At 35.6% G+C, this 10,090-nt stretch overlaps 1 protein-coding gene across 1 annotated transcript; it reads right to left on the reverse strand.

Moving 5' to 3' along the window:
* Positions 1 to 569: 569 nt before the first annotated feature.
* On the reverse strand, positions 570 to 9,851 carry LOC140757535 (arylalkylamine N-acetyltransferase 1). Its single transcript, XM_083059034.1, is given in 4 exon segments — positions 570 to 917; positions 1,810 to 2,079; positions 2,651 to 2,856; positions 9,828 to 9,851. Coding segments are annotated over 3 exon segments (642 nt in total). The 5' UTR covers positions 2,849 to 2,856; positions 9,828 to 9,851; the 3' UTR covers positions 570 to 743.
* Between the last annotated feature and the right edge of the window lie 239 nt (positions 9,852 to 10,090).

Here is a 10,090-nt window from a genome sequence, read left to right on the forward strand (position 1 = left end):
TCAGATCTGTCTGGCCGGGGATCGAACCCGGGAGCGCGTCAGATGTTATGGTGACCGCTCCGCCACGCGGGTCGACAAATACAGTAACTGCGGTTATTATGTAGAAATAGATGTCTCCACTGTCTATTGAATTTGGAACTGAATCTCCATAGATTGTAACGCAAAGTGAAGCTTTATAACCCTCATATATAGTTAGGGCCCTTGTATGTTTTTTATATTCATATTTTATATGTAACATATATGTATATGGTATAGGCAGAACACAGCTGCTAAAACTACTAAACATATTAATGATTTTCATAGATTATTATTAGAACCATTTTTAGGGTTCCGTACCCAAACGGTAAAAACGGAACCCAAATAAGACACCGCTGTCTGTCCGTCTGTGCGCCTGTCACAGGGCTCTATCTCCTGAACCGTAATAGATAGACACTTGAAATTATTACAGAGTATGTATAAAGGTGGCCGCTATAACAACAAATACTAAAAAAAATTAAATATATGGGGGTCGTTATACAAGAAACCGTTATTTTTCGACGTTTTTAGCTTTATTTATTGAACCGTAATAGGTAGACAGTTCAATTTTTTTCAGTAAGTTACACGCATTGACTTTAGTGGCTGCTATAATAACAAATACTAAAAATAAAAAAAAATATGAAAATGTTGGTGGTACGGAACCCTCCGTGTGCGAGTTCGACTTGCACTTGACATTATTACATTATTACTGAGACGTTTATTCCTATTTACGGTATATGCAACACCATAACAGACAGCGCGTCGTGTGGGGGTGGCACGTTGAAGATGGGGGCGCCACTGTCGTCGCAGTACTCTGCGTAGCGCACCTTCCGCAGCGTCTGTAGGCCCAAGCTGCTGCAGATACGCTGCGAGTAGGCGCCTGTTGCGTCCACTTTGAACAGCTGGAATATTAAGTATATCAATTTAGTTTCTCATTTATTTCAAACTATTTTTTGCAATAAAATAAAATAAAATTTAATCAAGGAATGCTTATCACTAGGCATAACAAAACATTATTAAAACTAAAAATTTCTTTGTATAATTATTTATATTTATGCAGTGATTGGTGCCATCCTAGTAAGCATTTGAAAAATGCCTGTAGCAAGAGGCTCTGCTCTTCCATATCTCTAACCTTGTATAAATAAGAATAAGAATATTATGCAATATATAGTTATATTTGTCGAAGCTATATCGCAAAGGTACTAACATTTTAGATAAAGAAAACGTTTTACATAGTTATTTTATATAGACAATAATTTAATAATAATATTTATAATAATTTCATTGCAATAACAATATGTAACTATTTTCAAAATTAAAAAGCTTTTAGGGCCAGAGTTGAATGTACCTACTCGTATTATTCTATCTTATTTCGCAGTACTGAATACTATATTATATCGTCACTGGAAGCCCCTTTTCGTCTCAGAATTTTAGCCTTTCCAGTGACAATGTTTCCAATGACGACTTTACTGTTTTCTATTAACCTAAATTACGATACTACTAAGGAATCATGACGGAAAAAATTAGAATACTACATCACTTAAACTATGAGTTTTAATTTAATTATGATGGTTACCATATAAGGTATGAAATATCTTTGATTTAAAATTTCTTAATAAAAGTATATCAAAAATACATCGACGGATCGTAAAGTTTCCGAAAAAGTCTTATCTTTCAATCATTAAATCGCTAATCGTGAATTCATTAATCCCTTCCAAGATACCCACGTAGAGTTGACGCTTTTAATTTTTTACCACAGGCATCTGATGATCATCATATCTTTTAAGGACCCACCTTAAATCCATGATCCTTCGCAATATCGATACTACGGCTCATCAGCTCCTTAGCCAGGCCTTTCCCCCGCGCTTCGTCCGACACGGAGATAATCCTGCACTCCAGGATGCTGTCCACGCCGAAGGTGTTGAAGAGGTTCAGGTCGCGGCTCACGGTGTACAGGATGGTGAATATCTTGTTAAACTTCGCGTCAGACGATTGCTGGATCTTCTCGATGGCCTGCTCGATGTCTCCGGGTCACAAAATTCCGTTCAGAGCCACGCCCAAGACCTGGAGTTAAGTAAAAACATCATAAGGTTTTTATTCAGAGGTCAAACCTACTTATAATTGGTCTATAACAGTGTAAAGTTCTGCTTTGTTCTAATGTAAAGATCTAAAATAAGTTAAAAGATAATCTCACCTTAAAATTTATATATTTTCAGAATTGACAGACTGTACACTGCCGTGGGAATATGCTTATTTTTAATTGTGAGTTTTTTTGATTGTGTGAAAATGTATACCCGTCATACGCGTATACATTTTCTCATAATTCCTCACAATTTAAATTTATGTTTTTCTTAACTTTTTAAGCGAGTGTTAAATAATGTTGCGTGCCTGGGATTTGAATCGCGGACCCACCTATTAAGAGGCCTAGTTTAATCTATCAGTCCAATACTAATATTACCATATATATACTTATATTACTATATAATTACCACCAATTTCGGTAAAATTTGCCAGTTATGCAAACTCGTGTTCCAAAAACGTGTTCTTTATCTGTTAGATATCAATTCCTGAGCGGTAATGTGCATTGGTCACTATCTGTTTTATCTAGTTTTATTATTTTTGTTATGTGTCTTACCGTATCGCCACTAACAGCGGCGATGGAGAGCCCGTCAGCCATGGTGGCAGCGCACAGGCGTTCCAGCGCCGTGTGGGGCTGTCCACGCTCGCAGAGCTCCACCGCCCTGTTGAGGGGCTCGTCAGCAAAGAAGCTGTCACGCAGGTGGCGGATCACCGCGCCGCTCATCTCGGGGGAAATTGTCACGAAACGCATCATGTCTGAAACTGAGATGTGAAAGATTATTAAGGCATTTTTTGTCTAATATAGATGTAACTAACGAGCATGTAATCCATCTGATGGTATTCCACTTGAAGGCAGGTGAGTACTGTCGCCAATCGACTTCTGTAATTAATCCATGATACGGTTAGATTTCTATCTGAGGTCGGATACGTTGGAAAGCCTCGGCTAACATATACATATGTCTTCCATGTCTTACAAACTAGACACAACAGCGCTCAACACTGCTTGTAATAAGCAGAAATTGGTGTAACTGTGGTGCCGCCGTAGTCAAACCCAAAAAAGAATTCTCAAATCAAATAAAATATAATCTCCTTATTTCATGAAAATGGTTACATAAAGTACGCTACATTTGACCATTTTAGATATATAAATAACATAATTTTAAGCCCTATTAGAAATCGTTAAAAAAGATGTCATTATTAAGATGTTATTAGTAAAAATGATGGTATTCTACCACCTTCATTGTTCGTTGTTCACCTTTGTTCTATCGGCTGATTAAAACTTTCTTTTATATTACTTACATAAATAGTAGTCGAAGATAATAGTCATCAAGAGTAGCAACGCTTCTTTGATCTACGTTAAATAGGACTCTTGTTTAGTAATATTTAACTGAACTGCCTAAACAATGAATCCATGGGATAGATATAGCGACGAAATAATAGAACATCAACAAAATATGTTTAAAACTGAAAGAAAAAAAAAATCATCTATAACGGTACATACATATTGATATAGTATCTAGCGTTTCTCGAAAGAATCGCCAAATGCCATTCGCGTAAAGGAATTTCAATTTAGCGGGCGTTGGAGGTGAATGACGCTCGCTTCAATATAGGCGAGCCCCGGGACGGGTCAAGGACGAGCCGGGATAACTATAGATATATTGGAAAGTATATTCTGTGTTATTTATCACTTCGGGTAAATGAATAAGGTTGTTGCGTAAAGTCCGCGCGCGGTTTCTGTTATCAACTTCGTGTAAGATATTGTTATATTTTTTCGTACTGTGGTAATAAGTAGTTAAAATCAGAATTTGTAAAGTTCTGAAGTCAGAATCTGTAAGATTGTCCCAAACAAACAGAAGAAGGACGATATTTAGGGCGTTAGAGCCTAAACCCAGAAGTTTTGTTAGTACCTATACGTAGAAAAGGCTACAAATGTACAAGCAGAGTGATTGCCTTTTACAATCACAATACTTTCTTTATATAGCTATATTCTTAGTAGCTTGAATAAAATGTGATGGAATTTTAATGTAACGAAAAGGAGGAACTCAAATCATTTCAGTTCCTTGCGACGTTATTCTTCGTCCTTAAAGAAAGTGATAACTAATTTATAATACGCACATAAGAGTAAATAAATCTGAGGTTCCTATTCGGATTCGAACTACGCACCTTAGAAGCTGAATTTCAAACCTATCACTGCTTAGCACTAAACAACATAACAATATTACCAACCATAACTTTGTTTTCATCCGTCAAGACCAACTTCGTAACTCAGTAAAGTTCAGTTTCAAAGCGCCAACCTAGCCATTCCACTAACTAGAAGGCATAAGTCCGGGCTCATAATGGATATTTTATACTTCATCTTGTTGCTAACAAATGCCTGGGGAATTCGGACGATTCCATTACTCTAGGTCGGTCTGACCTGAATAGGAATGGCTGTGGTCGATGAAAGGTCGTGCCGTTATCAGGATGATAAATTACGGGGAAATAGATTTGTTATAATTTTCTCATTTAGGCACTTTTTGCCAAAACTAAGAGATAATTTTATATTTATGGTGTAACACGTAGTAAACCAGTTGTAAATAAGTGACATTTTTTTTAATTATCATGAAAATTATCTACGCTAAATAAAAATAGGTACTTTGATTTGACGTTTCCCGTAAAATTTTGGGATATATAATATAAATTGGTACGTTTAGTGTGGTAAAAAGCCAAAATATTAACCTTATTCCAGGCTAATTGCAAATGTTCAGGCAACAGTGACCACAGTCATAAGGTGCACAACTTATATGCTTCAATTTCAATAAAGTCCTACGTAGATCGATCGTAGACCCTTTTTTTAACGAAATATTTACACAGTTGTAGACTGCAGTACCCTTAACAGGAGTTTTTACTTTTCGACAAATACGACTGTTTTAGTATTTGTTTACGTATTTGCCTATACAATTTCCTAGTTCTGACACAATCCGCTAGGGGCGCTAATTGGAATTTGTATGGGCAAATACGTACAAAAATACCAAAACAGTCTTATTTGTCGAAACGTAAAAACTCCTGGTAAGGGTACAGATATGCTGCCACATTCGATCCAAACAAGTAGAAGTTTCAGATTTAGCAAAAGTAAATACATAATGAAATAATTTATTTCATTTTTATAATGTGCTTATACCATAACGTACCATAACCGTATCCGATCGATTTGTACACGTGAATGTCTATAGACAATGTTAAAGCTGCTTACTTATTCAAAGCTTCTACATATCTACGGAAGCATGTTTCAATATCCGTTCTAAGAAGGCTTAGCTTTGTGGATAGAGCGAGCTTTTATTCCATTTTATATCAAGGTTTTGTAAATATTAAATTGCTACATTTTATACTTTACAAATACATGCGAAATGCTAATGAAATTCATGAAAATATAATACTATCAGGTTCTGAAATCGAAACGTCGTAAGTAAGGGGATAAATGTTACATTGCCTATTGTAGGTAGTTTAGCCTAAAATGGCAAGTTAGAAAATGTTTATAGGTAGTTACTATTCATTGCCCAATGCCCATGCTATGTTCCAACTTACTACTTACCAATAGATACTGGTAATTGAATTGCCTTTTATTGTAATAACTATATCCAATGAGTTCAAAGTGAAATTTTATACAAAAGTTAAAATTCTTTTCAGAATTCTTTTGAACAACATTAACCACTGCTTCGCAATAAGATTCGTTGATTGGAGAAAAAGCGGTGAAAATAACCCTAACAAAATAATGTAAGCATGAATAAAACCAGCATTTCAAACATGCTTACATAGTCCCTTTCAAATTTTACTCTAGTTAATCAGTATGTGATTACATCGCCGGAGTAGACACGTAATTAGTTTATGTGCAAAGTGGGTTGCTGTGGAGCTGAATAGCTGTCCTAAGTTGTGTTATAATTAATGAATTTCTACGTCGCCTCGTTGCCTACTACCTACTTACTTGGATTGGATGTGCGAAGTCATCAGAGGAGGCAATTAATATTAAGCAATAGATAAAATATATGCTAATCCCATCAAAAACATAAAATGTGCAAACATGCAAGTGTCAACAAGTATTCTAACGCAATACGAGATGTAATGTTAATTTCTTAATTAGTTACCTAATTAATTTACTTACGTGACCGAATCATATAAATGGCATCATTATTTTTCTAAAAAATATGTGACTTGGCAACCGCACACAACATAAGTATTTTTTATGAAAATGATGTAACAATAGAAACATCTATAAATGTCAAGCCGGGAGGCACCACCGCCACGCCTATTTCTGCCTAATAACAATTGATTTGAAGGTGTGGCAAGGGAGAAATGCTTCCATTACAACTTAGTCATCAAGTGCGGCATCCCATCTATGGCTGACCTCAGGAAGGGCTCTGTCCTATCTGGGATAGATTATCGATGTCTATGGGCGGTAGTTGCTACTTACCATCATGTTGTATAATCATTTGCTATTTCCTTTACCTAAAAAAATATAAATCTAGTCGTTGGAAATAGTCCAGCAAATGCGAAATATAAGTCATCAATATACGTACATCACAAAGGCTTAGGGGAGATGAGTCGTTCCCGACGTGGGGCGGGAAGTAGGGCGCCGTACGCCATTAACGCATCGCTTTGACAAACTCCGACTCAAACGCGTATTAAACAACGAGATTTACTACTAACTTCACATTTAACGTACGAATAAGTACATATGTACAGAATGCATATTATACAACTTAAATGGACATAAAATAGACATTATAACTCATATATCACTTCTTATAACTGATTTACATACGAGGCAACGTTGGTTGGCAATTGTTCTGTAGCCTATTCAACTGTAAATCTATAACATTCCTGATTTTTCAATCATACAGATGTTACTCGTTGGTCGCTCGAATAACAAATGAATTCCCCAGCGACAATGGTTTAAGCAATATTCTAGTAGCTTAAGCAACACGATTGTAGTCGACGCAAATGCTAATTCTGTTAGATAAAAAATATAAATATAGTCGTTGTAAATAGTCGAGCAATTGCGAGATATAAGTCAACAATATACGTACATCACAAAGGCTTAGGGGAGATGAGTCGTTCCCGAAGTGGGGGGAAGTAGGGCGCCGTACGCCATTAACGCATCGCTTTGACAAACTCCGAGCCAGTACGCGTATTAAACAATGAGACTTACTACTATATACATGCTGTATAAATAAGTCATATACAATGTGCATATGCTTAATAATCATAAAACCGTTATTAGAACTCATATTTCACTTCTTATTACATAGGAGGTAACGTTGGTTGGCAATTGTTCTGTAGCCGTTTGCTAATAGAAGCATAGAGGTAATTTATACTATCACCTCACACATCTGCGGCACTATAATCACGGTGATTCTTATTTTATATGACGTCAAAGTTTTATTTTGATCAGACAGAAATATGTATATTGATAGGTATCCAAATACATTCGTAGCTCCTCTTAGGGTTGGGGAGCATTCTCGAAAGGGGAGAGTGCCATTAGCACGCGCCTTTGATGGCATCGAAATTGTCCGCTCTATAAAACAATACGAACGGCTTGATGAGGGTTTATCAATTTTTCGTATTTTGGCGACCCGCGTGGCGTAGCGTTCACCTTTATGGCCTGACGCGTCATGGTTCCGAGTTTGATTCCCGTCCAGACATATATCTAAATGATAATAATAATTTAGACTTTTGCTCTGGGTCTGGGTGTTCGTGCATTCGTCTGTGTATGACCTAACCACGTTAACCTAGTGTGGGCTATGAGTGTTGAAAGCGTTATTTTTGCTCATAGGGCAAGTAAACAAAACCCACCGTCAGAGTAATTTTAAATTAATTTAGAAGTTTATCTGACCGGAATTGAAGCCCTGGACTACCTTATTGGGAAACCCAACCATGATTATCTCTATCACATGATCGTTTTTTTAACCGACTTCATCGTGAGCATACTATGGCACCTAACGAAATTAATTGTATTTATTTACACTTGCAGTCAGTTACAATAATTTTTATCTAGTAGGATAAAAAAAATTACAAATCCAAAGAAAATTACATCACAACCTCTAATACTCTTAATCTTAAAAGATACTCCGTCAAGTATAAAAGATATAGATTTAAACAAAGTTATGTGATGAAATTCATTAAAGAAAGCCGAGCATTCTTGAAGTTAAAGCAAATTAATTTCAAAGTCTTCCAACAGGAATCTGAACAGACACTCAAGTTCCTTAACTCAATGAACGAGGTATTGATTATGTTATACAGGAAGACCAGTTTCTATACGCAACTACGCATGGACTTTTAATTTGTATGTAATAACGTTTGTTATTTACGTAGGTAGGGTGGAATAACGATTTCGTTGTGCAATATTACAAAAAAGTATATTAAAATAATTGTACCTATATCGTCAGTAAAGCTGAGTATACCATAAGTATTTAAAAATCCTCGAATATATCGTCAGTACACCTAAAGGCCTGAATACATAAGTATTAAAAAATCAGGAGCCCACAATTGGATTTAATATAAATCTTTAGTGCATAAAAAAATATAAAGTATATCTATTTTGGCAATGTACTAACATCATTTTTGATTTTTCACAATCCTCTTCCTATTTTGAGCGAATATCAAAGCTCAACAGTTGATCTAACCTTTACTGTATTCTATAAGATACAAGCTTATCCAATTATTTTTATATATCATCCTCCGGTCGCCTTCCCACTTACTATCCATATACAGTTTTCTTTTTAATCTAAAGAAAGTAACACGCAATTTACTTAAGGTAAGGTAGTCACTGCCGCCAGTGAATTACCATAAGTAACTCCATATTTATGAAACAGGAGCCCTACCAGAATCGATCACGAAACTTTCGCTATACGTGTGGTTTAAGACATTTGAGATTAAGAAAAATCTATATAGAAAAAAAACTGTTAAACTCCCCCTAGAGCTTTGCTACTAGGAGTCCTGTCGCCTTTTGAACTATCCTTCCATAATTAAAGCAATCATTATAAATTCTTGCAAAGACTTGTCATGAAAGTTTCCTTAAAGTCAATCCAACCGGTTCAATGGTTAATAGATAAACTGCGAAACAATACAACTGACCGTCATAAAACGAGCTTTGCTATACTTAGTTAAAAAAATTGGATAAGAAATTATCGCAAGTGTAAATTACCACAATGTAGAAAGAAAAAATAATACACAGTATTATTAACGCAATAACACAGTTTTCCGAAGAATATCACAAAAATCACATTTTTTAATACGACCCTTTATTATTTTCTTTCCAACTTAAGGGACAAAACAATCAAAATATAGGTACAGTAAAGGATAAATATATAAAATCTGCATACTTATTATTATTCTTCATAAAATCTGTAAGCTTTAATAACATTAAAGTAAATTTAAAACAAATATCTATCCCGCCTGACTTCAAACAGAAAACCTTATAAAATTGTAATAAACAATTTTTACTGACGATCGTAATCTTTACGCGTAATAAAAAACGCTTAAACGATTTATCACGGAGAATCAAATCAGCAAATTGTGGTCCCATCTGTCTACACGTTTTGGAAAATAAAATCCTAACTTGATAATTTGTACTAAACATATTTAAATCAAAACATCATTAAAATGTAATGTGTTGTTGGTAGTTATGTAGTGATGAAGTGTGTAGTGATTGTAGTGTAGTTAAGAAGTGTAGTGTAGTGTAAAGCGTAGTAACTTACCTCGTGCGCCGCCCACGGCTGTTCTCTGCGCACTGATAACGCTGAGCCCCGCGGCGCCCGCCCTAGTCGCCTAAGCTTTCATAGATTAGTTACGCAGAGGTGTTGAATATCCCTTTTTAACCATTTAATATAAAATACTCTCAAAATGTTCAAATGTAGATATTTTTATTAAGTATTGTAATCATTTGTTGAATATCATCATCATCAACCCTTTACTGTCCCACTGCTGGGCACGGGTCTCCTCTCAGAATGAGAAGGATTAG

Source organism: Epargyreus clarus, unplaced genomic scaffold (assembly GCF_041222505.1).
Source record: "Epargyreus clarus isolate Ecla_fem2 unplaced genomic scaffold, WU_Ecla_fem_2.2 ptg000001l, whole genome shotgun sequence".
Lineage (NCBI taxonomy): Eukaryota > Metazoa > Arthropoda > Insecta > Lepidoptera > Hesperiidae > Epargyreus > Epargyreus clarus.